The 27,374-nt window shown below is 39.2% G+C and overlaps 1 protein-coding gene across 7 annotated transcripts in view; it reads right to left on the bottom strand.

Moving 5' to 3' along the window:
• Positions 1–22,678, bottom strand: part of FSIP1 (fibrous sheath interacting protein 1) — a 195,680-nt gene extending 173,002 nt beyond the window's left edge. For 4 of the 7 annotated variants that reach the window (XM_035259877.3, XM_054239743.2, XM_078334394.1 and 1 more), the window contains exons 1-6: positions 22,476–22,678; positions 17,686–17,745; positions 16,283–16,415; positions 9,630–9,813; positions 5,125–5,279; positions 3,398–3,491 (exon numbers count right to left, since the gene is read on the bottom strand). In XM_035259877.3, the coding sequence (XP_035115768.2) occupies positions 3,398–3,491; positions 5,125–5,279; positions 9,630–9,813; positions 16,283–16,415; positions 17,686–17,702 (583 nt within the window). In that variant the 5' untranslated portion in view covers positions 17,703–17,745; positions 22,476–22,678. Of the gene's footprint in view, positions 1–3,397; positions 3,492–5,124; positions 5,280–9,629; positions 9,814–16,282; positions 16,416–17,685; positions 17,746–22,233; positions 22,356–22,475 lie in introns of those variants that run through there. The other 3 variants (XM_078334395.1, XM_078334396.1, XM_078334397.1) reach the window with 3 other exon arrangements.
• Positions 22,679–27,374: the final 4,696 nt, after the last annotated feature.

The following is a 27,374-nucleotide window of genomic DNA, read 5'->3' as shown; positions in this document are numbered from 1 at the left end:
GTCTGCTGAAGAAAACCAGCAGACACCATCTTAACAAAGTGATCAAGATGAAACATTACCAGTAATAATATATAACAGCATTAGGTACACCAAGTGTGACTGAGAAGGGCGCATAGCTTCCAGAGTATGCTTGTCAAAATTCATAACTTTCATCTAATCATGAGAAGACATCACACAAACCAAAATTGAAGGATATTTTACAAAATAGCTGACCAATACTCTCCAAAAGGGTCAACATCGTGACAGACACAGAAAGACTGAGAAACTATCACAGAGTGGAGGAGATTAAGGAGACATGACAACTAAATGTAATATGTAATCTTGAATTGGATACTAGTATATAAAAAGAACATTAGTGGGAAAACTGGTACATTTTTAAGAAAGTCTGTACTTTAATTAATGGTATTATACCAATGTCAATGTCTGAGTTTTGATCACTATGGTTAGGTAAGATTAGGAGAGGCTGTGGGGGGAAGGGAAAATGTAAATCTGTACTACTTATGTGCATTTTCTGTAAATTTAACATTATTTCAAAATAAAAAGTAAAAAATAAAACTTAATGACATACAACAAATACACAGAAAATGTTCAACCTCACTAATCATTCAGGAAATATAAATTAACCACAATGAAATATCATCTCATCTCACACCTGTTAGAATGGCTATCATCAAAAACACGAAAGAGAAAGTGCTGGTGAGGATGTGGATTGAAGGAAACCCCTGCATTCTGTTGGTGGGAATGTAAATTAGTACAGCCATTATGGAAAAGTGTATGGAGGATCCTCAAAAAACTAAAAAGAGAATTACCATATGATCCAGAGATCCCACTTCTGGGCATTTACCCAAAAGCTTTGAAATTAGTTTGTCAAAGAGATGTCTGCTCTCCCATGCTCACTGCAGCACTACTCACAATAGCCAAGTTACAGAATAACCTAAGCATCCATCAACAGATGAACGGATAAAGAAAATGTAGTGTATATACACCATGGAATACTTTTCAGTCTTTAAAAAGAAGGAAATTCTATCGTTTGCAACAACATGAATAGAAACAGAGGACATTATGCCAAGCAAAATAAACCAGATGCAAAAGACAAATACTGCATGTTCCCATTTGTACGTGGAATCCAAAACAACTGTACTCATAGAAGCGGAGTAGAATGGTGGTTACCAGAGACTGAAGGATGGGAAATGAGGAAATAATGGCCAAAGAGTACAAAGTCTCAGTTAGACAGGAGAAATAAGGGTTTTTCTCTGAGATCTACTGCATGGTGTAGTGAATATCATCAATAATGATGTATTGTGCATTTCAAAATTGCGAAGAGACTAGATTTCAAATGGTCTAACCATAAAAGATGTTAAGTATTTGAGGTGATGGATAGGCTAATTAGCTTGATTTAATTATTCTATATTGCATTCATAAATCATAATATCACTTTGTACCCCATAAATAGTCAATTCACAATAAACAAATTTTTTAAGTTAGTGGCATAAAACAGTGAACATTTTATTATGGTCATGCTTCTGTGGGTCAGGAATTTGAGGGACACAGCAGGAACAATTTATCTCTGCTCCACCATGAATGGGGCCTGAGATGGCTGGGTAGCTCCCTTTGGCTGGAGATGCTTGGAGTAGGTCAGGGGTCCATATGTCTAGCCCTGGTTATTCTCTGCATTGTTTGGTGGAGCTGAAATGTCCAAGCTTGCTGCTTTATTCTCTGTCTGCATTGAAACTGTTGACTAGTCAATGTATCGGTTTCCTAGGGCTGCTATAACAATTTACCACAGGCTGGGTGGCTGAAAACAACTGAAATTTATTCTCTACAGTTCTAGAAGCTAGATATCTGAAATCAAGGTGTCCTTTGCCTTCCTAGCTTTTTCTGGCTTCCAGCAATCCTTTCATTCCTTGGCTTATAGTTACATCCCTCTGTCTTCACACAGCCTTCTTCCTGTGTCTCTTTGTCTCTTTGTGTCCTCTCCTCTTTTTTTAAGGCCCACCCTATTCCAGTAAGACTTTATCTTAACTAAATCTCTGCAAAGACCCTATTTCCAAATAAAGACACATTCTGAGGTTCCAAGCGGACATGAATTGGAGAGACATCACCAGCATCACTGCAGCCGGGAGCTAGCCAGCATTATCTTCTCTCTGCACAGCCCCTCCATATTGCTTGCCTGGGCTTTCTCACAGCAGGCCAGCTTTGGGTGGCCTGACCTCTTACACAATGGTTGACGTTCCTCTAAGTGAGCATTTTAACAGAAAGCAGAAGCTGCCTGTTTTCTTAAAGACAAGGCCCAGAAATGGCATAGTATCACTTCTACTGTAATATATCAATCAAAGTTGTTTCAGGCTAGCCAAGACTGAAAAGGGAGTGAGAAACGGACTCCATCCCTAAGTGAGGATGAGAATGGACATACATAAAGCAAAGGAGCTAATGGCAGCCATTCAGAAACAAACTACCACACACATCTATTATTGACAGTAAAAGGGGCTCACGAAATACAAATTAGTGGGGAAAAGCTTACAAAATACCATATACATATAAATTTGATCATAGTTTTATTCTCAAAATATATACATGGATATTTGTATTAAACATGTCTCAAAAGATAAAGAGTAAACTAAAAGATTAATAGTGGTTATCTCTACAAGTTGAGAATGTAGCTGATAGTAATTTTTTTTGTTTAACCAATATTTTCTAACACACAGTACATGTGTTACTTTTGTAAAAGACAAGATGCAAAAAGTAAATGATCTATGAATTTAATATAGGCCAGACAAATTTTTGATGTTTCAACTAGGATATACAAAAATAGGAAATGTTTCTAATCCCTAAAATTTTCACCATTATGTAAGTGCCTTAAAGGTTACATAACTCCATAAAATGTCTGTATTCAAAAAAGAAGATTCAGAAATATACATACAAACAAAGGAGAAAGGTAGAAATAAATGTGTGGAATTGGCTCATGTCGAAAAATAAAACTGTGAGAGACCAGGAAATAGGACAAATCAGTCATGGATTTTTACAAAAGGAGTTCCGCAGGTCTGAGTGACACCCTGTGAGAGGATAGTAAGCAGTTAGGGGATTGTACACAGAAAGTGGGGTCTAGAGACACTTAAAAGAGACAGGAAGTGAAGGCAATGACATACTTTTGTCAATTTCCCAGTTTGTCCCAGCCCTATCCCCCTCACCGTCAAGCAGACACAAACACTTAAAGACACTGAAATATACGTAAACTTGGAGTCGTTTCATATAATCCTACCTAATATGATCAATTATTTCCCTAAAGAACAAACTCATAAAGAACAGGACAGAAAAAATGAATTTGGAATTTGACTTTAATCTAAATATTCTATGACTCAGATAAAAACAACGTTGAATGACATCTCTTTCTACTCACCAACAGTTTCTTCAGACGCAGCAGTCAAAGATAAAAACGTTTTTGTATTTTCCAGCTCCTCTTTACTTTGCCAAGCTTCACTATATTTTGCAGACTAATAAAAGAAAAACTAAAATTTAAACACGGGAAAAGAAGGCAGCTATAATCATTGATGTTTTAAATTCCAACACGGTTCCCTATCTCATATACACAAACAAGAAGTCTCAGGCTATTTTTTTTTTTTTTTGAGGAAATCTGTAATGTTCCCTGTTCTCACAAAATTCCATCAATGAGTATTCCCAGATAGAGCTGGAGTATATGTCCATCATTATACGATAATTAGCTTGCTTAAAGTATTGTAAGTTTCTGCTTGATATTTTTATAATTAATGAGTAACCTAAAGATAAACCATCAAATTTTAAAATTTCAGACATTTCAAGATTGTTACTATATTTTATTATGCTTCCATTTATCATTATTGCTTCAAAGGAAATAAAAACTTGCTTTAAGATTCAATAGGAAAAAGCAATCGGCTAACTTTTTCTGCTAAAATTTCCAGAAACAATTTTCTAGTTTAAAGCATTGCATTTTGGATGTTTCTTTCTTCCCATCCCAATGGTCTTCCTGGGAACCTTATAAAAATGTATTTTTAATTACCACATTTTTATTTTCTATTATTGCCTAGGTGATTTTCCCAGAAGTCAGTCAACTGTTTAAGGGGGGCTTTATCAAAAACGACCAATCTCTTATTGCAAGGTTCCTTACCTGAAAGGTACCCTCCTTTGAGGGTCAAAATTCAAATATGAGCCAACGGCTATACACCAAGTCAATGCCAACGTCTAGTCAACTTCAAGCCCTCAATATTATAGGGAATAAGAGGTCCAAGAAAGCCAAGGAAAGTTAATTGAGGACCAGGAATTTGTTGCGACAGATGCAAATCAGGTACAGTCCCAGACCTCAAGCACTTTACAGCTTCCCAAAGATCTTGACCAGCACATGAAACACTCAACTCCCCAAAACTTGTTTATCACAAAGGTTTGCCTTTTTTGTCACAGAGGGTTCAACTTTGTCTATTTATCTTCAAACTATAAGGCTGCTGAAGAAAAAGCAGACATACATACACTTAACGAAAGCAGCTATTACACCTCTTCCTGTTCCAGAAATGGAGGAGCCCAGTACTTTACCCTCCTGGTGCTGGTAAGAGAGGTACCCTGGGCCTGTCCTGGGGGAGAGGAACACGCCATTGCACTGCTTGAAATGTGGATGCTGCAGACCACGTTTTCTTCTCAGGTTCCAGAAAAATATCACCCCTGCAACTCCTTCACATACACACATACACATACCAATGCCACTACCTCCACTACCATGGTCCATGATTTTCTTACCCATCTTAGAAGAAATTCTTTTTCTTATTTTTTGAGGGTCTCACTCTGTCAGCCAGGCTAGAGTACAGTGACGTGCTCATAGCTCACTGCGCAGCCTTGAACTCCTGGGCTCAAGGGATCCACCGACCTCAGCCTCTCGAGTAGCTAGGAGGACAAGCATGCACTACCATGCCTGGCTAATTTTCTAAATTTTTTTGTACAGATGGGATCTCTTTATGTTGCCCAGGCTGGTCTCAAACTCCTGGCCTCAAGCAATCCTTCTGCCTCGATCTCCCTAAGTGCTGGGATTACAGGGGTGAGCTACCATGCCCAGCCAGGAGAAACAGCTTCTTTCATGTCAGCATAAGTTTAGACAGTTCTTACCTTGAGTTCTTCCCACAGCTTTATTCTCATTTCTAGACCTTGCTTCTTAATTTCTTTTTCTCTGTGTTGTCTCTTTGCCAATATTTTATCAAGTCTCTTCATTTTCTGAATGGCATCTTGAAGTTGAGAATCTAATTCTCTTAATTTGGGTTCATCTATATTGTGTTGAAAGTAAAAATAGGTTTGAAGTATAGTAAAACTATGCAGTTTTGTTTTGTTCTTACAATTTGTTCTTTTATTCAACAAATATTTATAGCTGATAGTAATAACTACTATGTTGCTACCATGTATCTTGATTTACAAGGTGCTTTCACATGGACTTATATAATTATCTAAGAACTCTATGAAATAGACCTTTATCTCCACTTTACAGTTGAGACAACTGGGTCCTTACAAACAGGTAATAAATTATAGCACTGGACTCAGAAGTGATTCTTATGATTTTTAAATCGCAAATTCTTTCTCCTTTGTTCTGTTATACTTTCTATACTAATGACAAAGAAATAGGAAATAAGGAGTAAGACAGAAATCCTGTCCTAAGGCTGCTTCAGACTAACTGAAAGAGAAGGCAGGTACAAAAACGGCTACAGTAAAAGGCCATGACTTCAGTGACACAAAGTGCCCTGCAACATATAGAAGAACAAACTGAAACAAGTACTCCACATAGCTAGAGAGCCTTTTTCTATACTGCTTCCTCTGCTCCAATTTCTTTAAAAGGTCTTGAATTGTAGCTAATAGATAGTAACTTATTTAAAATTAAGGACTCTAAAACTTCTGTCATTAACTTATAATTAATGACAATAACTAACATTTATAGAGTTACCTGACAGGCACAGTTTTAAAGATTTTATTTAAATGCATTATATCATCTAATGCTCATATTAACTCATTAACCCTCTAAGGTGGTATAATCGATTTTACAAATTGGTAAACTGAAGCTAATTTGTAACTGAGTTACACGCATGTCCCAGGTGATATAACTGGTTAATGGCAGTCAGGTTCCACCCAAATCTGTTTGACTGCAGAGCCAAAGCTCTCAGCCTCTTAGCCACAGATGATAATCTCTGTTTAAATCTGATGAAAACAGATGATCCAGCAATGAGCAGGAATGCTCAAATAGCTTATAAGCCTCAGCCACCCCAGGTTAGATCATTAGAAGTGGCATATTGTGCTAAGTAAGGCCAAATTTAGAAACTTTTGAAAACCCAAAGAGTTCAGTGATGTTCATCAGTCAATGTATATCACTTCTTTTTTTTTTTTTTTTTTTTTTTTTAAGAGACAAGATCTCATTCTGTCACTCAGGTTGAAATGTAGTGGCGTGATCAGAGCTGACTGCAACCTCAAACTCCTGGGTTCACACAATCCTCCTGCATCAGCCCCAGAATAGCCAGGGCCAGGACTACAGACACATGCCACCATACCTGGCTAATCAAAAAAAAAAATTTGTAGAGATGGAGTCTCACTATGCTTCCCAGGCTGGTTTTAAACTTTTGGGCTCAGGTGATACTCATGCCTGGGCCTCCCAAATGCTGGGATTACAGGTATGAACTACTACCCCCAGCTCCATCATTTCCTCTTAAAGGAAAAACAGAAAGAGGGCATCAACTTATCCAAAAAGAATACTGATATTATTAATGAGGTTCCTTGAATTTTATTGTGTATGTACTTCAAAAGCAACATCTTCTAGTTATCATTCCCAACTGCCAATCCTAGCATTCTCAGGCTCTGTGAACAGAGGTAGTCTATATAGGAGGCATTTTGAAGTAACTCATACAGTACTAAAGCAATAGAAACAAATGCAATATAAATTGTGTCAACAGCTAATCTCATTTATAATATATTTGATATGGGAAGGGGACAGGGAAATGCTGGTTAGAGAAAGGTAGTGTCCCTGGTGAGGGTTCAACCCTTGGGCCTGTGCCCACAGACCTAAATGAAAACAGGCACTCCTATTTTCAAGCCCAAATGTTGCATTCTCCAAGACCACTGTGGCACACCATTCCCCCATCCTGTGCCTATATAAAGTGGAGACCTTAAGCATACATGACACAAGTGGTTGGATGTTGAGAGGAGCAAAGGCACATGCCTGCAGACACCGGCAAACCAGTGAAGGCTGAATGATGCAGATCCCAAGGGAAGTTCAGCCAGAGGCAGCTGGAGGAGATTTCAGTCACTGAGCAGCCTGACTCCAGGGGAAGACCACCTTCCCACTCCATCCCGCTTCCAGCTTCCCATCCATCTCTCTGAGAGCTACCTCCACCACTCAATAAAACCTTGCATTCATCCTCCAAGCCAACATGTGATTTGATTTTTCCAGTAGACCAGGGTAAGAACCTAGGATACAGAAAGCCCTCTGCCCTTGTGATAAGACAGAGGGTCTAATTGAGCTGATCAACACAAGCTGCCGACAGACAGAAAAACTGAAAGAGCTCACTATAACACACGCCCACCTGGGCTTCGGGAGTTGTAAACATTCACCCCTAGATGTGTCGTGGGGTCAGAGCCCAAAAGCAATCCCCGTGGCCTAGCAGAGAGGCAATGAAGAAGTGAGCCACACCTCTGTCTCGCGTCCTACAAAAGGGGATAAGGGAACTCTCCCGTTTCGCCTTGTTTCCTGATAACCATAATCCTGAGTCACTTGACCTAACAGTGAGAGCTGATCTCATACCAAACATACTCTAAATCACAGCCCTCAAACTTTTTCTCAGCTCCCCTTTACAGCCTTAAAAATTATTGAGAACCCATAGTAACTTTTCTTACGTGGGTTATAGCAATTGATAATGAACATATTAGAAATCAACACTGGAAAGTATTGTAAATATTAATTCACTTTCAAAAAATAAAAAACACGCTGTTACTAATTATGTTAACATAAATATCACATTTTTCGACAAATAACTATATTCTCAAAAAAACTTGTGAAAGAGTGGTATTGTCTAAATTTGTAATACTGGATGAAGGGAAGACAGCTGGATTCTCGTATCTACTTCTACAGTCATTCTATTGCAGTCTGTTGTTTTGGTTGAAGTAAATGCACAAAATTGGCCTCACACAGATATGTGGTTAGAATAGGAAGAAGAAACTTAATAGCCTATCCAGATAATTGGACAGCCTTCTTTGATACTAAACCAAAACTTAACGGGTAGTTTCTTACAGGCTGTTAAGTGAAATCTGCAACCAATCACTGAGCTTTATGTATTTGCTCCATTAAAATCCATGGGTCTGTATGTCATGTTGAATGGATCTTTTATCCTACATTGATCATTTGGAAAATAGTGGTTACCTAAATTATGCAGAGCTTCAAAATGCAGACATTTCTTTACACAATGGTGTTAGTTAACATTGCCACCGATTTTTTCTAAGAAAAGTCTAACTATTGGGAAGCTATCAAGCTCACAGTGACATACGCAGTTTGCCCAAACTAATATTCACTCGAAAGCTCACATTTTACCATTGGAAACAAATACCATCAGTAGTTATCCTCAAAATAACATGTTTATTTTCTTATAAAGAAGTCTACCAAATACCCATCTGAATCATTGTTTTTTTGTCAGTCATTCTTTCAAGTAAATATGGTGTTCCACTAAAAAAGTGGCCAGTTCAGCTCTCAACTCCAACTATCACAAAAGCACTTTTTTTTAGCACAAATTTTGGCATACAGCAGAATTGCTTTATTTATGCTTCCCATTTTGTCCCACAGGATGTTCAGAAGATGCATATTTAAGGGTCAAAATTTAATAAAATTGTTATTTTTTTATTGATTTATAGCCACTGACACTGGCTATTTCTTTTTGCAGCCAGTGCCTGGTTGCAAAGAACACAAGGACCACTAGTACATTTCGGTGCCATTGTACTGATTCATGCTAAGGCACCAGCAATTTTTCCCTACATTACTTTTATACCATCAGGCAAATGTCAGTATGGTGGACACAAAGGCAAATAGCACCTCAGTGTTACTATGAAAACAGCTTTTACCTTGTAGAGTCCCTGCAAGGGTCTTAGGGATACCATTTCCCACCATATCCCCCAAGGCTCTGCAGACTACTTTTTGAGAAGTACTATCCTAATGCAATCTGACTACAATTAATTTGCCAACATAAAAAAATGGCATCCTTTACAGTCCAAATGTTATTGGGTGGGACTGTCCCTACAAATTATAGGATATATTTTATTGTACAATTTTAGTCATTTAAAAAAATAATAAATCATGCTATGAAATGCAGAACTAATCCCTACTTGATTAATGTATAACCACAACAACTCTTTTATTAAATGACATATTTTATAATATTTCTAATATAATATATGATATTTAAGGCCTCTTAATATTCTTATAAATAAAAAGTGGTGATGGCCTGCTCACAAATAGTATATGTCTTTTTTTGGTTTATTATTTCTACTTAGCTGGTAAAAACACAGATAATGCTAACACCTTAAATATAACATTTGTAATTATCATTAACATTTGTAATTATCATGAGCCAGTCACCTAGTGATTATCCTACCTGAACACTCAGGGATTATCTGATGTTGAACCAAATCAAGATCTTCATCTAATTCCTCTTCGGCCAATTTTACTTTCTCAGAGTGGTTTTCCCCCTTATCATCATCACTAGTTCTTCTGTTCTCTGTACTACTGCTTTCGGAGTGGTTCTCTTTACCAGAGTTCAAGCTGCTTACAGTATCAACCTAAAAATAATTTCCGAAAAAGGTTTCCAAAAATTCTGCTTTTTAAACGTTACGTTTCTAACATATTTTGACACTAATAGAAAGCAGATGGAGAATGTACATAAATATATACATATATACACTAGCATTAAAGTATTCTAGAAATATACCACTGTAACTAAATGTAATTTAACTACACAATTCCATATAGTAACATTTGCACCATTCTCCAGCAATAATGGAGAAGAGTCTACATCAGTCCTGCAGGGACCTGCTATCTGCCAGGCTCTGGGATAAGGCAAGAAGGGCCCTGCTCCTTGAGCTTACACTGGGATGGACAGAAAAAGGTCTAAGGCTGTGCTGTCCAATATGACAGGCACTTGCCACATGTGGCTACAGAGTGGTTGAAAAGTGGCTAGTCAGAGTTAAGATGTGATTTCTACTGAGAGTCTCCTATTCAGAATCCTGTGCTTTGGTCATTCATTTATTTTTATGTTATTCACAGTTTTTCTATTTCATTTTAGTTTCCCTTTACATTTTAGCAAAGTTCATTTTGAAAACACCAGTTGACACAGCTGTGTTTTCCTAAGAGAGAATAAAAAAGGACCTCCATGGCCAGGTGAGGGAAAAACAGATCACAGGCCCTGGGTTTGTAAACTGTGATGAGATTCACTTCAGAAGTTAACACTGCCCAAGGGAGAGAGGCAAGACCTCAGAGAGTCAGCCCCTTCTCATAGGAGTATCTTTCCCCTCCCAAGAGAGAGACTGTCTCCTCCAGCCCATCTGGTCTCAGTCCTCTGTAGATCTTGTGTTCTCTCTGCACCACATGCTCCACTCTCCACCACAATCTTCAGTCCCCCCCGGTGAATCTCCAGGGCGGAAGACAGGCGGTGAATGAAACTGCCGGGAATGCAGGTCTGCATGAGCATCTCCCTGCCTAAGCCAGGACATAAACCCAGCAGAATTGAGCGGACTCAGTGGTAACAATCACAGCCACTATTTACTGAAGAATTACTATCGGTCATGGCCTGCCTCATTCACTCCTCACAATGTTCCTATGGTTTAAGTTTCACTACTATGAATTAACAGAGAAGAAAACAGACCCAGCAGAGAATGAAACTAGTGAAAGCCCAATTTATAAATAAGCAAAATAGTGTTGTAATCTGGGAGGTGGTTAAACAGCATTCCCTGTTCAAAAACATATTTCTGCCAAAGGCCAGAAAAAGCCTGGAATTCACTCTGGCATTCTGAACAGTGTGGTACTGGACCAAAACAGAGACAGACCACGGAACAGAACAGAGGCCTCAGAAATAACACCACACATCTACAACCATCTGATCTTTGACAAACCTGACAAAAACAAGCAATGGGGAAAGGATCCCCTATTTAATAAATGGTGTTGGGAAAATTAGCTAGCCATATGAAGAAAATTGAAACTAGATCCCTTCCTTATACCTTATACAAAAATTAACTCCAGATAGAGTAAAGATTTAAACATAAGACCTAATACCATAAAAACCCTAGAAGAAAACCTAGGCAAAACCATTCAGGACATAGGAATGGGCAAGGACTTCATGACTGAAACACCAAAAGCAATGGCAACAAAAGCAAAAATAGACAAATTGGATCTAATTAAACTAAAGAGCTTCTGCACAGGACAAGAAACTATCATTAGAGTGAACTGCCAACCAAGAGAATGGGAAAAAAAAAATTGCAATCTATTCATCTGACAAAGGACTAATATCCAGAATCTACAAAGAACTTAAATTTACAAGAAAAAAACAAACAACCATATCAAAAAGTGGGCAAAGGATATGAACAGTCACTTCTCAAAAAAAGAAATTTATGTGGCCAAGAAACATATGAAAAAAAGATCATCACTGGTCATTAGAGAAATGCAAATCAAAGTCATACTGAGATACCATCTCATACCAGTTAGAATGTCAATCATTAAAAAATCAGGAGACATCAGATGCTGGAGAGGATGTGGAGAAATAGGAACGTTTTTACACTGTTGGTGGGAGTGTAAATTACTTCAACCATTATGGAAGACAATGTGGTGATTCTTTAAGGATCTAGAAATAGAAATACCATTTGACCCAGCAATCCCATTACTGGGTATATACCCAAAGGATTATAAATCATTCTCTTATAAACACACATGCACACATATGTTTATTGCTGCACTGTTCACAATAACAAAGGCCTGGAATCAACCCAAATGCCCATCAATGATAGATTGGATAAAGAAAATGTGGCACATATACACCATGGAATACTAGGCAGCCATAAAAAAGGATTAGTTCATGTTCTTTGCAGGGACATGGATAAAGCTGGAAACCATTCTCAGCAAACTGACACAATATCAGAAAATCAAACACTGCATGTTCTCACTCATAAGTGTGTGTTGAGCAATGAGATACATGGACACAGGGAGGGGAACATCACACACCAGGGCCTGTCAGGGGCTGGGGGACTAGCGGAGGGATACCAGGGGGTGGAGGATAGGGGAGGGATAGCATTAGCAGAAATGCCTAATGTAGATGATGGGGTGATGGATGCAGCAAACCACCATGGCGCATGTATACCTATGTAACAAAGCTGCACATTCTGCACATGTACCGCAGAACTTAAAGTATAAAAGAAAAACCCCTGGAATTCCACAATATCCACTTAATCCTTAAGGACTTCTGTCGTGTGACAAAGCTAACATTTCTGGGAGAAATCACACAACTTCTGTCTGTCATTTATATTAGTATAAATGCAGAGATGGCTGCCTTATATTAGTATAAATGAACTTAGCAGACCTTCCTTTGAGGCTGAGTTTCACATGGGGGAATAAATAATATACAAAAGATAACTAGATGGATAGTGTACTTCAGGGTACCCCAAGACCTTTCACACCCATCATCTCATATGATCCTAACTCAAGAAAGAGCAGAAGGTAATGAGGCACAAAGGCAAAACCGGAGAACTAGGCAAATTTCACAGATTTTCCCCTACTTTCCCACCCCTCTAGCTACCAACTATCCTCCCCATCCCACTGCCCACTGGCCTCTCTGTTCCTAACCCCTTGCTCTTCTGCCCTGTGGCCTATGTGTATGATTTTTCTCTTTTCCTCATTCTTAACACCGCATCTCACCTCCATACATATATATATAATTAACAGGGTCTCACTTTGTCGCCAAGGCTGGAGTGCAGTGGCATGATCACAGCTCACTGTTGCCTCATCCTCCTGGACTAAAGCAGTCCTCCCATCCCAGCCTCCCCGACTAGCTGGTACCACAGGGGTGCACCACCATACCCAGCTAATTTTTGTATTTTTTTAATAGAAATGGGGTTTCACCACGTTGGCCAAGCTGATCTCAAACTCCTGACCTCGGGTTATCTGCCTGCCTCAGCCTCCCACAGTGCTAGGGTTATAGGCATGAGACACCATGCGCAGCCTCACCTGCATTTTTCATGGCTCCACATCCCCCACTCCATCCCTTCATCTTCATCCCAGGAAATGCAAATATCTCATGAAAACCCTTCCTAATATTTAGATTCCTACTTGAAACCCATGGGGTTTTTATACAAAATACAACTATTACAATGCTCTTTTAAAAAAAATTCATAAGCAACAAAAAGCTAAACTTTTTAGAATGAGAAATATATTATCACTAAATACATGTCACTAAAATGCTAATATGTTAAGCTCATTTTCTGCTGTGAAAAAAAATCTTTGGTAAAAATTTAATAAAACACAAATCTGAGCAATAAAACTAACCAACACACTAAGATTTATTAGTCAAATAATATGTAAGGTTTTCTAGAAGCTGAATAATTTGCAATCAGCAGTCAGCATACAATATATTTGTTTCTTGCCCAGCCTAAGGTGAACCTTATTAATTATCTATGAACTTGATTAACACAAACCACAATTTTGAAACCTTTCCTTTCAATAAAAGTGTTGAAGTCCATATTCACTAATAAATATTCTAATGACCTGTAGTTTAGCAGGTTACAATAAAATCTGATTTTACATGATCACAATAAGTTTTGAATGAAGTAATATTAACCTGTGTATTAAAACATGTATAAGTATCAATATCATGAAGTTGCTGCTTAAAAAACTGCCACCCAGAAAAAGATAAGCAGGAATACTAATTCTATGATACTCTAAAATTTGCAGCCTGGGCAACATAGTGAGATCCTTGTCTGTACTTAAAAGTTTAGATGAACCTGCACATCGCTTCTCGGCCTTTTGGCTAAAAGCAAGTTAACCTGTACAAGATTTAGAAAGCAGATTTTAGGTAGAAGCATCTTTCTAAGTTCCTGATAGGAAGTTGGCAGAAAATATCAAAGGCAGCCATCTCTGCATGTCTAGTCACCAGCTTTGTGGTTCTTAGGGACTTGTGGCAGTAGCAGAAGCAGCAGCAGCAACTTTCTGAACTCTGGATTACAGCTATGGTGCTATGACCTGAGAACCCATAATCCAGAGAAAGCCCCTTCTCTGAACTCCCTTTCCTGCTGGTCTTCTGTTGATTTTGAAGAACTAAACTCTTTTTTGCAGTAGGGGAGGCGGAAGGGGGACACAGCCTCGCTCTGTCACCCAGGCTGCAGTGCAGTGACACAATCATAGCTCACTGCAGCCTTAAACTCCTGAGATCAAGCTATCCCCCTGCCTCAGTCTCTCAAGTAGCTGGGACTACAAGCATGTGCCACCATGTCCTGCTAATTTTTAAAATTTTTTGTAGAGTTACGGTCTTACAATGTTGCCCAGACTTTAACTCTTGTATTCAATCTTTTTCTGATTGAAATATTTAGAGTGCTATTCCTGAATCACATCATGACAGACGGAACTCTAAGAGTTTCATAATGCAGAGTCTAGTCTAAAATAAAAAGAAAATGAGTATGAAGCCATTAACTTGAAAAAATTTTTTCAGCATAATGTTCAAATTATTCATTTCCTAAAACCTTAAAAGAAATTAATGAAAAAACTAATGCCTTAAAAAAAAAATCACGGGCAGTGGTGGCACATGCCTGTAGTCCCAGCTACTCGGGAGGCTGAGGGGGCAAGACTGCTTGAGCCCAGGAATTCTGGGCTGTATGTGCTATGCCAATCAGGGTGTCCGCACTAAGTCTGGCATCAATATGGTGACCTCCCAGGAGCCGGGAACTATCAGGTTGCCTAAGGAGGGATGAACCGGCCCAGGTCAGAAATGGAGCAGGTCAGAACTCCCGTGCTGATCAGTAGTGGGATCGCGCCTGTGAAGAGCCACTGCACTCCAGCCTGGGCAACATAGCGAGACACCATCTCTCAAAAATAAAAAATTAAAAAATCAACTCTAGATCATTTAAGGGAAAAAAAGGGGGGACTTCTAAAGAAAAAAATAAAAATAAGGTTACAGCTAGACAATATCTGATACGGTTTGGCTCTGGTCCCCATCCAAATCTCATGTTGATTTGTAATTCCCAGTGTTGGAGGAGGGGCCTGGTGGTAGGTGACTGAATCATTGCTGTTCCTGTGATAGTGTTCTCACAAAATTTGGTTGTTTGAAAGTGTGTAGCACGTCCCCCTCACTCTCTCTCTCCTGCTCCAGCCAGGTAGGATGTGCCAGCTTCCCCTTCACCTTCCTCCATGATTGTAAGTTTCCTGTACAGCCTGTGGAACCATGCAAACCTCCTTTCTTTATAAATTACCCAGTCTCACTCAGGTAGTTCTTTCATAGCAATGTGAGAAAGGACTAATACAATAAACCTACCAAATATATATCACATGGCCTTTACCGAACCATTTTTTTAAATACTGAATCTTTTTTTTTTTTGAGACGGAGTTTCGCTCTTGTTACCCAGGCTGGAGTGCAATGGTGCGATCTCGGCTCACCGCAACCTCTGCCTCCTGGGTTCAGGCAATTCTCCTGCCTCAGCCTCTTGAGTGGCTGGGATTACAGGCACGCACCACCATGCCCAGCTGATTTTTTGTATTTTCAGTAGAGACGGGGTTTCACCTTGTTGACCAGGATTGTCTCGATCTCTTGACCTTGTGATCCACCCGCCTCGGCCTCCCAAAGCGCTGGGATTACAGGCATGAGCCACCGCGCCCGGCCAATACTGAATCTTTTTGAGTAAGCCTATTTAGTAAAAGTCAATGGTGGCATATTAGATGTTGGAATAAAAAACCTCTTTATAAAGAAAAAAGAGTCGACATTCAAGTTTTAATGAAGTACAATGTAGGGAAATAAACCACACTCGGGGAACAAAAATGGAAAAACGGAAGGAGGGAGGGAGGGATGGGGGGAGGAGGAGAGAAATGGAAAGGGAAGAAAGAAAGGGAGTAGAGTTTTGTGATATTAATCTAGATTAAAACCCAAGAAATCTGCAAGTGCTCTCTGAATATACGATCTAAGGAGAAAATTTAAAATGGGCTGTTAACAACAACCTTAGTTTCATCAGCTGCTGAGAGGCTGGGGGAAGGAGTACAAATCATTTCTAAATAGTTAATTACCTTGAAAGATCCTGGTTCTGGTGAGAGCACCTCCAAAGAAGCATTTGAACTTCTGCTCCCAGGGAGTGTTCTTGAATTTGAGGCTGGTTTTGAAATTCCATGTAGGTTTCCCTTTATAATGTCCATTGAAATCCTGCATCAACAAATAAAAAATTTAATACCAAGTGACTTGGATATTTAAATTTTTCATTAGTTAGTGTTAATATCCAATTATTAAGAGGCTTTGTTTTAAAGATTATGTTGCTATTGAAGTTACACTTAAGAGTTCCCCAGTTTCACCAAAAGACATCTTGTATACATGGATTATTAAACCTTATGCCACAGTATACAGAAAATATACTGCCCAGAATGTTAGATACTGAGTGTGGCTAAAAGAGAACACAGAAGTAAATGCCATCTTGGTTGCTTCCTGTGCCGCTAGGAAAAACATTTACTGTGTCCCTGGTCAGGGACACCCCTGTCTCTCAAGCAAGATCCACTTCATCTTAACGGTTTCCTAAGGCCCTCCTGCTACCTTCTTTCTTTTCTTTTTTGAAATGGAGTCTCACTCTGTCACCCAGGCTGGGGTGCAGTGGCACAATCTCGGCTCACTGCAACCTTTGCCTCCCAGATTCAAGCGATTTTCCCTGCCTCTGCCTCCCAAGCAGCTAGCTAGGATTACAGGCACCCACCATCACACTGGCTGTTTGTTTTTTTTTTTTTGTAGTAGAGACAGGGTTTTGCCATGTTGGTCAGGTTGGTATCAAACTCCTGACCTCAGGTGATTCACCTACCTCGGCTTCCCAAAGTCCCCCTGCTATTTTCTTTTGTTTGCCTTCTTTTTTCTAGCCTTGCCCTCTCTAGTTCCTCCTTCTTCCCTCTCAGCTCTAATTTCTTCTCTCCCCTTGGTGCTGCATTTTCATGGAGTACCTATCTCCAGGGCACTGCTCTCATTTTATCAACCCCCTCCTTCAAAACCCGGTAATTCTATTTCTGCCCTCTGAGGCAAGAGAACAAAATCAACTTCCTTTATTGGAGGACAGATTCTCATCTGGCTCCACATTACCAATCTATTTTACTATTTCTCATGTGATACTATCCACAGGCCTCTCACCACCCTGGCAGGGTAGCAAAAGCTAAAGATTCATAGTGGGCGATACAGGCACATTGATCCTTCCCAACTGTGTGGCTGACCAACACCATTCCAGATCTGTCTCGTGACATTGGGGCAACACGCATGCTGAATCAAATGGAAGAAAGAGGGATAATTCTAGCTTTTGCCCTCTCATACTCAGCTTTACATGGTCAATGGGTGTCTTCCAACAAATCCTTTCCTAAATTCCTATCAATTATACATTCAACCATTTCTCTCATAACAATATGAAAAAGACAATTGCCTCTACCTAACAATGTCCTTTACTTACCCTACAGAATGACTCATCTTTCTTTTACTTTTTGAACAGCAGAGGTGGAGTCCAGAGAAGCTGTAGACATAGGAGAAAGCACAAATATAAACAACCTGAGGCTTCACCTAGGTACACAGAGCGATGTTACGGCTTGGCTTCCAACCATTCAATTTGACAAAGCTTATGTTTAGAAGACCAGGGGGTCAGCTCTTCCCATCTCAGCAAATGAAAAAAGCATTGATGTCAACATTATTCAAACTCTGCAAAAGAGGGTCTGGGCTCACTTAGGAAAGCACTGACATTATTATTGTGGGATGACGGATCACCCTGGCCCCTCACATCACAACCAAAAAGCATAAGTCACCAAAAGGCCAAATGTATTGTAAATGCCCGAAACAGCCTGTCAAGGGAGACTTATTGCAGATTACAGAGGGAGCAATGAGATGGAAGCATGCGCAGAGCCGCATAATACATGTCAATAAAGGCAGAGGCACAGGGAACCGGCAATGACCTGGATCAGCTAAAGGGTGCCACAAATCTTTCATTCTGCCTTAGAAATAGGTCTGTTCCATTCGGTTCACTCCTAAAAATAATAAATTAAATAAAATGCAGTTCCTGAGGTATGTGGGATGCAATAACAGACTATCTTATGAATCTGGCCATCTAGAAAAAGGTATGGATAAAGGGTATTTGAATTGGATATTATAGATGGATTTAAGCATTTGGGAAGAAATTGCAATTGACACATAGAAATTCTACAAGAAAAATAAAGTATTGTACAAAAAAAGCAATCAAACAATATGTAAATAGTTATGATTACATAAGCATTGAATGTTGATTTAGCCAAATATTATGCCTTAATTATACTGAGTGTACATGAGAGGAGGAGTGCACAAAAGGGATTAGTATCAGAAATCTAATCTGTTATAATAGGAAATCAAAGAACTGCCCAGAAATTGATAAAGCCAAACAATAAACATAATACTTTTATGAGAGTAAAAACTAATTTTATAAGTAATAAATAAAAATATGAAATCTCCAAGGGACTGAAAGGAACATAAAGACAAATTTATAAACAAACATAAACATAAATTTCATAATTATGGAATTAGTAACTTAGCATGATACTAAGAGCATAAATCAAAAAGGAAAAGACTAACAGATGTGGCTACATAACAGTTAATCCTCTTGAGTCTCAAACATGAAAAAGAACTCTAAGTGAAATTAAAAGGATCTGAGAAATTGGGGAAAATAAATGCAACACAGGTGATACACAAAAGGTTAATTTATTTACATATTTATAGAGCTCTTACCAATCAGTAAGGAAAAAAAAACCATTCTAATAGAAAACTGGGTAAAGATATAAAAAAGAAATGCACAATCAGAAAAAAAAAAGAAAGACATACAAATTGTCAACAATTCGGCTTTAAAAAGTCCAATTTTTCTAATTCAAGAAATATACACAAAGGGACCTGAAAGATGATGACACATCAAGGAAGCAAGAGTAGTGGGGTCTGGATTGGTGGGTTCCTGGATGTTCCTGCCCCCTTGCTTACCTGTATTTTCTGTTTTTCTGTTAAGTATATCTTGTATTCATAAGTAAAGAATTCATTTATTATAGAAATCTCTAGAATTTACTAAAAAGTATTTGAAAAAAAATAAAAATCACCCAACATCCCATCACCCTGAGCTAAACGCTATTAGTACATTTCTTTACCATTTTTGTTCTGTGTATTTTTCAATAAAATTGGACTCATGTATTTCTCACCACTAAATAATGAGCATTTTCTTATGACATTAAAACACTTCAAAATAGAATCGTATTTACTTCATGATACTTGATTAAATAGATAGATTAGCTATAGGACCAGATCATAAATTTTAACAAATGACAACTTTTTATAACATTTATTTCAAACAAGATTAATTTAAACTTTTTCATACAGGCTTGTGAGAAATTAAATCATCAAAGATGATTTAAAGCCAAGATGGGGACATATGGCTGCTATAATTTGGTATTTTGAGATTAACAAAATAAAAGAAAATGAATCCTTCTCCATTTAGTAATTATAAGTAACAAGCCTTTAAAGAGTGGGACTAATTTATTTCCATGATTTTTGTATCTAAAAATTATTTAAGTATGGTCAATTTTTTACTTTATATATTTATGTATTATGTAAGGAATACTTGCCCATGCAGAAAAAAAATCAAATAATACAGGTGAATATAAAAGTGTTTTAAGTCAAAATTCTGCATACCCCAAAATCAGTGTTAATAGAGACTTGTAGGTCTCATTTTTTTAGGCACATGCAAACCTTCTATTCTTTAAACCCATCAACTCCTCCCCAACACAAACACCCACACAAATGGCATGGTGCTTTGCAACTTGCTTTTTCACAGTTAACAATCTATTTTATATATTTTTCTATATCACCATTTATAGATATACTTCATGCTCTCAATCAACAGCATAATATCCCAGAGATGTAGCAATTTTTAAATCAGCTCACTTAGGTTGCATATAGAATATTTAACATTAAAATCAATTTTAAAACTTTCTCTAAATGTATCATAGACCTAAAGTAAACCTTAAAACTATAAAATTTCCTTTTTGTCATTGTTTTTACTGTATTTGTAGTAAAGACAGGGTTTCATCATGTTGGTTAGGCTGGTCTTGAACTGCTGACCTCTAGCGGTCTGCTTGCTTTGGCCTCTCACAGTGCAGAAATTACAGTGGTGAGCAACTGTGCCAGGCCAAAACTGTAAATTTTCTAAGAAATACATGTGACTGTGCCAGGCACGGTGGCTCATGCCTCTAATCCCAGCACTCTGGGAGGCAGAGGTGGGCGGATCACAAGGTCAGGAGATCAAGACCATCCTGGCTAACACGGTGAAACCCCATCTCTACTAAAAATACAAAAAATTAGCCAGGCGTGGTAGTGAGCACCTGTAGTCCCAGCTACTCAGGAGGCTGAGACAGGAGAATTGCATGAACCTGGGAGGCGGAGGTTGCAGTGAGCTGAGATCAAGCCACTGCACTCCAGCCTCAGTGACAGAGCAAGACTCATCTCAAAAAAAAAAAAAAAAAATTACCTGTGACTGTGGGTTAGGCAACAATGTCTTACATACGACATCAGAGGCATGATTCATAGAAGAAGATACTGATAAATTGGAAGGCATCAAAATTTAAAACTTGCACTCCTCAAATGATATTAAGACAAGGAAAACAAAATCCAAAGACTGGAAGCAAATATTTGCAAAACACATATCTGACAAAGGACTCATATTCAGAATATATAAAGAAATATTAAGACTCAATAACAAGAAAACAAGATATTTAAACACACACATAACCCAAGATGATGTACAAATGGCAAAAGAGCACATGAAAAGATGTTCAACACCATTACTCCTCAAAAAAATAAATTAAAACCACAATGAGATACCACTACGCACCTATTCAAACAACAAAAGTGTTTTTTAAAAAAACTGACAATACTAAGTGCTGACAAAGTTGGAGAGCAACTGTAACATTGTTGCCAGTGACAATGCAAAATGTTCACTTTTCAAAACAGCTTGGCAGTTTCTTATAAAGTTAAACATACACTTACCATATGACTCCACAATCTCATTCATAAATATTTATATATCTATGAAATGAAATTTCATAGAAATTTACATATCTATGAAATGAAAACATATTCAAACACACACACAAAGAAAACCTGTACATGAATATTTATAGCAGCTTCATTAATAGCCAAAAACTGGAAAGAACTCATCCGAATGTGCCTCAGGTAGGGAATGGATAAATATACTATGCTACATCCATACAATGGACTGTCACTCAGCAATATAAAGGAACAAAAAACTGATACACAGAACACGAATGAGTAGCAACTGCATGATGCTAAGCTGAAAGAAGCCCAATTCAAAAGGACACATGGTGTTTTCTTCCATCAATATGACATTCTGGAATAGGCAAAATTACATGAACAAAAAACTAGGAAGTTGTTGTAAGGGATGGGGTTGGGGAGGGGTTAACTACAAAGCACTAGGGGATTTGGGGGGCATGATGAAACTTCCGTATTCTGATTCTGGTGGTTGGTAATTACAAAGCTGCACGCATTTGTCAAATTCATAGAATTGTAGATTAAATGGGTGAAGCTTACCATAAGTAACTTATACCTCAATTTTAAGTTAATAACTAAAGTCAATCTTTCTTTAGTTATCCTCATACATCCATAAAATAAACTAGAATTGCTGAGTCAAAGAACACCTGTGTTTCAAATTTTGGTAGTTCGCCAAACTGTACTCCAAAAAGTCTGTACCAAACTACACTACCACCGCCACACTGGCCTGGGGCCTGTCTGGTTATGTCAAAGTTGTTTCATCTTCTCCAGTCTGTTAGGTGTAAAAGGTATCTCTGAATTTGGTTTACACTTCTTCACGAGAAAAGCTGAGTCCCTAGTCAAATGTTTACTGTTTACATCTTTTTATTTTTATTTTCCTGTGAAATCCCTATTTGCATCCTTTGCCGTTTATGGTCTAGTTCAAATGGCTCACCAGCCGGTGATCAGTTCTAGATCTTGGGAAAGTGTGAGCTTTGGTTACAGGTCCTGATGTCAGGAGACTCCCGGAGAAACAGCCTCCGCGGAGGCAGAGGCCCCTGGGGCCCCGCCCCCACTGAGCCCGCCCCCGTTCTCTCATTGGCCCTGTCCGCTCCCCCATGACACGCCATCTACGGGCCGAGCCGCCCAACGCAATTCCGCCCCGCCCACTCTTCGGCGCCCTGCGCGGCCCCTCACCTTCCTGGGGTGTCTCCTGGAGGAACTGGCCGCCGGCAGTCAGGGCGCGGACTGCCGCGGAAGCGCGCAGCCGACGTTCACTGCGCCAGCCACTTTCCCCGAGAGGAAAGGAGTCTCCCCCGCCACCGCAGCCTCTCAGGTGGTGTAAGAAGCCGCAGGTCCAAAGCCCTCTTGCCTCCCGGACCGCTGTTTCCCTGGCAACCAGATGCGCGGCGCTTCCGTTCTCGCGATAGGGGAAAGGGCTGTACCATTCGGAAATGGGACGGGGGCCGGCGGCTGCTGAAGCCACGAGAGCTGGGCCCGGCTGTGTCTTTCCGTCTTCGCGGAGGACAGTGGGGGTGGGGAGCTGTTTATTCGTCTTTAGGTTGGATTCGGAACTGGGACGTCTGGATGCTTGTGTACCTACCTCTGCCCCTCACATTGCTGTGATTGCCCTACAGGCCAACTATCCTCTCCGAGCTCAGTTTCCTCCTCTGTAAAATGGGAACAATAATAATTCTCTCAAGATTTGTGCAACTCAAAAAGACCATGTATGTGAAGTTCTAGGTAAATTTGGGGTGCTATGGAAACTTTATTAGTTTTGCGTAGATTGGACTACATACAGTTCAAGAAGAGCTATAATTGCTGTTTGCACCTTCTTTTATTTCATAGTTTCTCTAATTCTTAGTGCACGAAAATTATTTCCCTATATCCACAAACTGATTTTCCTCACCTCCAGTGCCTTCAGATTTCTGCTGCTTTCCAGCCGGAACAGCACATTACCGTTTACAGGTCATTTTCACATTCACGGCCCCTTTGTCCTCATCGTTTTAAGTAGGTAAGATGTGTTTTTTCGGGGAAGCAAACAGTCACAGGTTGAGGTGCTGAAAGAACACAACTGAAATCTAGGCGGTAAAAACCTGACTATAAATGCCCTCCCTATGCTCCTGAATCCTGCATCTTTTGTGTGTGTGTGTGTGTGTGTGTGTTTTTCTTGAGATGGAGTCTCACTCTGTCACCCAGGCTGGAGTGCAGTGATGCAATCTCAGCTCACTGCTCACTGCTGCAACCTCTACCTCCCAGGTTCTAGTGATTCTCCTTCCTCAGACTCCCTAGTAGCTGGGATTACAGGTGCACACCACCATGCCTGGCTAATTTTTTATTATTATTTTTAGTAGAGACAGGGTTTCACCATATTGTCCAGGCTGATCTGGAACTCCGCCCGCCTCGGCCTCCCAAAGTGCTGGGATTATGAGCTTGAGCCACCACGGGCCGAATCCTGGGTCTTATCACCAGCCCAGACTTCCCTGAACTCCATACTCCTTTACCTAACTGCCTATTTGATACCTCCACTTAGATGTGTAAGCATCTGAAACTTAACACAGAAAAAAATAACTTATCCAGAATCCCCCACCCACTCTCTATTCATCTCAACAAATGGTAATTTCATCCTGCCATGCCTGGACCAGAAACCTTAGGTGTCCTCAATTCCTCTTCCTCTCACACTCTACAATCAATTTGTTGTTAAGTTCTGTCAGCTCAGCATTCAGAATATATCCAGAATCCAAATACTCATCACACCTTCACTGCTTCCATTCAGGTCCATACTGACATCATCTCTAAATGATAAGGCTTTCTGTTTTCTTCTGTTTTCTCTCTGACCTCCATTCCTAGCTACTGCTTCCCACTGGTAAACTTGGTTCCAGCCTCACTGTCCTCATTGTTAGTACTTCTATGATTTTCCAAATCTCAAAAGGAAAAAAGTTGCAAAATGAAGAAAATAGGAGAAAGTATCCTAATTATCCTCTGAGAATTAAAACTTAGCAGCCAACCTAGAGATGTTACTGAAGAAATTCACCAATGTCAAGTTGAAAACCATTGCAGGAAATGCTTAGTTAGAGGATGAGGTCAACATTTTCAGGAACCAGGACGGGAGCACCTGGGAGAGACATAGCCACAATCTCATCAGTCAGTCTTGCTTGTAGTTGGTGCCATGTACGGGTATGCTCCTGACCCTGTGTGCTGCTGGCAGTGAGTCATTCTTGCAAATAAAATAAATAGAAACAGGTTGATACTCACTGTATACTTTATACAAATTCTATGAGCAGTGTTCAAAAATGTAACGTGTTTTGGATTCAGAATAAATCCTTAAATTGAAAGCTTCCAACCCCTGATTCTGAGTAGTACAGTTAACCCTGCTAGGAGATCTGTCATTATTTGAATACTACCCAATAATGTTCTCTGTGTTTCCCAGAATTCAAATATTTGCTATAAACTCCAGTTCTTGTAAACACTTCTAAATTTAATAGTTCTTATTTTTTAAACAAAGGCTTCAGATACTCATAATAATGAGTAAAGAAAATGAAAAAGGTAGGGAATATTTTATGAATAAGATTTTGAGAACAGCTGGCAATTCTGATTTCCTGTTTCTGCATCCCAAAGATCAGTGTCTGTCAGGAATTTGGAAACACTGCTACTTGCTGTTGTTCCTCCAGTCCAAATACACACACACACACACACACAACACACACCAGCCTGAAATACCATTTCCCAGCTATCCATGTAGTTTGCTCCTTTCTTTCCTCAGGCGTCTGCTTCCTCAGGAGGGCCTTTCCCAAACACCCTATATAAAATAATTATCCTCATCTTCACACTCCCTAACCTCTGGCCCCTCAACCCTGGTTTATTTTTTTATGAGGAGAAGAGATGACATTATTTGGATTCTGATACTAAACAGCTAGGTCATCTTAGGTAAACCATAAGCTTTCGCGGGCCACAGTTTCTACATTTGGAAAATGAAGTTGGACTAGTTTCGCAGTTGTTAACTGCACTGCGCATTAGAATCACCTGGGGAGACTTCATGAAATACTGAACCAGGGATGTACCTGAGATCAAATGAATCTAGGGTTTCTCAACTTTAATATGCAAATTACCGAGGGATCTTATTTAAAATGCTGATTCAAAAAAAAATGCTGATTCACTATCAGGTACAACCTGAGAGTCTTAACAGGCTCCTAGATGATGCCAGTGCTCCTGGCCCACCAACCACTGTCTAGTAGCAAGACAAGGTAATTGCCAAGTGCCTGCACAGTTCTCATACACCATAAATGAAGGCCATTCTTTCCCATTTTTAATTAGATAATCAATAGTGTCCACTAAGAAAACAATACCTTCCCAATTTCTTGGGGGAAGGGGCTGAACTAAGAAAAAACAGACCTAATGATTAGTGCACATGATTACTGGTGTTTTCATTTTTTTTGACTTTTGCTTTTAAAATACAGGCAACATAAGATGCATACAAAGCAAGTGAACATAAAATTGAGATTCCATATAAACTTTATGTCTCTTCACTATAACCTTTTCAGACTAAGTCCCCATTGACTATACTTTGCATAAAACTGTTTATCTCATTTCGAATCATTTTCTGTCTCTGTGTCACTCTCACTTTGTTTATTTACCTCCTGATGCTTCCATTTTGTAAACCACGGAGAGACGGTGTATGCCTTAAGGACCAGCTTTAATAAATTGCATTTGTTGTGTGTTTGTTTTTAATTTCCCCAAATACTTCTGTGTCAGCTCTTGCAGGTGACACCCTCAAAATAACATTCGGGTATAAGTCCCGGAGCACCACATGTCTATACTGTGTTTTCTGCCGTTCCGTTTTCAAAGATCACAAACACATCCTGGAAAGTGTGCCTTTCAAAGTCATTCATAAAAATTTCTTCTAGAGTCAAGATGTTTTAAGCTAAAATTTCCCTGGTCTAATTCCAAGTTGGTGACATATGGCAGTGGCAGTGTTGGTTTAGGAATTAGTTTTGTTTTCGTTTTCACTCTCTCCCTCCTCTTGACATCCTTCTGAGTGGAGTCAGATTTGAATGAATGAAAGCAAGCAGGAGCATTGTTTGCCATCTGGGCACCAACTACCATTTCAGACTTCTTGCACCAATTTCCCTTTTCTCACCATAAACTTCAACCAAATGTAACAATATGGTAGGAGAGGGATCTCATTAAGCCTCGTATCATAAATTCTACACACTGGATTTTGTGTAGAGTAGCCATTTATATGGAGAGCAGGTAATAGTGTGTGCCACCAGACAGTTCCCATTTCCTGTGAATTCCGTAGTGTTATCAAAAAATTACATTTACCAAGTGTTTCAGACTTGCCTTCAAAGCATCATTTCACTTCATGTATAGCATTCTATGAGTCGGCACTAGTATTACCTGAATTTAGAGTTGAGAAGCAGAACTCCTAAAGGTACATGACCAAGGTCATTGGGGAACTAATTGGCACTGGGATTCCAACCTAGGTTCCAAAGCCTGCCCTCTTAACCTCCTCATGGGTCCGAATTCAAGAAGAGGAGATATTTATATCCACTAGATGATGCTAATTGTCCTCTGTTTAAAAAAAAAAAAAAAAATTGCCAGCCACTTTTAGAAGCAAGTTTCTTTGGATTTTAGGTGCAATTCAAGAAACCACTGAACTGAAGTATTTTGTATGTTTGAACTGTGTTGGCTACATCTTTAAATAACCACCCAAATAGGAAAAGTGAAAATTAGATCTCCAAAACAGAGAATGCATATTTTTAAATGTTAATACATATAAATGATATCAAACAACCATGGTGGCTTTGAGACACTGAAAGTTCTCACATATCTGTATTTACATTAAATCAGTAAACTTAAAAAGAAGTTCACATTTTATTCCATTTACCCCTTTATACCAGCTGTACTCCCTCCAGCTCCTCCCAATCCTGCTTGGCCACAGTGCCATCCTCGTAGGCAAGGGTCATGAACAGGGAAGTAAATAAAGCCTGAAAAACAACAATCAGGTTCTGGTACAGGTAATGCTTTTTTTTTTTTTTTTTTTTTTTTTAGATAAGGTCACACACTCTGTCGCCTAGGCTGGAATGCAGTGGCACA

The sequence above is a fragment of the Callithrix jacchus genome, chromosome 8, assembly GCF_049354715.1.
Source record: "Callithrix jacchus isolate 240 chromosome 8, calJac240_pri, whole genome shotgun sequence".
NCBI lineage: Eukaryota > Metazoa > Chordata > Mammalia > Primates > Cebidae > Callithrix > Callithrix jacchus.
The sequence above is the reverse complement of the archived record's forward strand: the minus strand, read 5'-3'. Positions and strand labels throughout refer to the sequence as shown.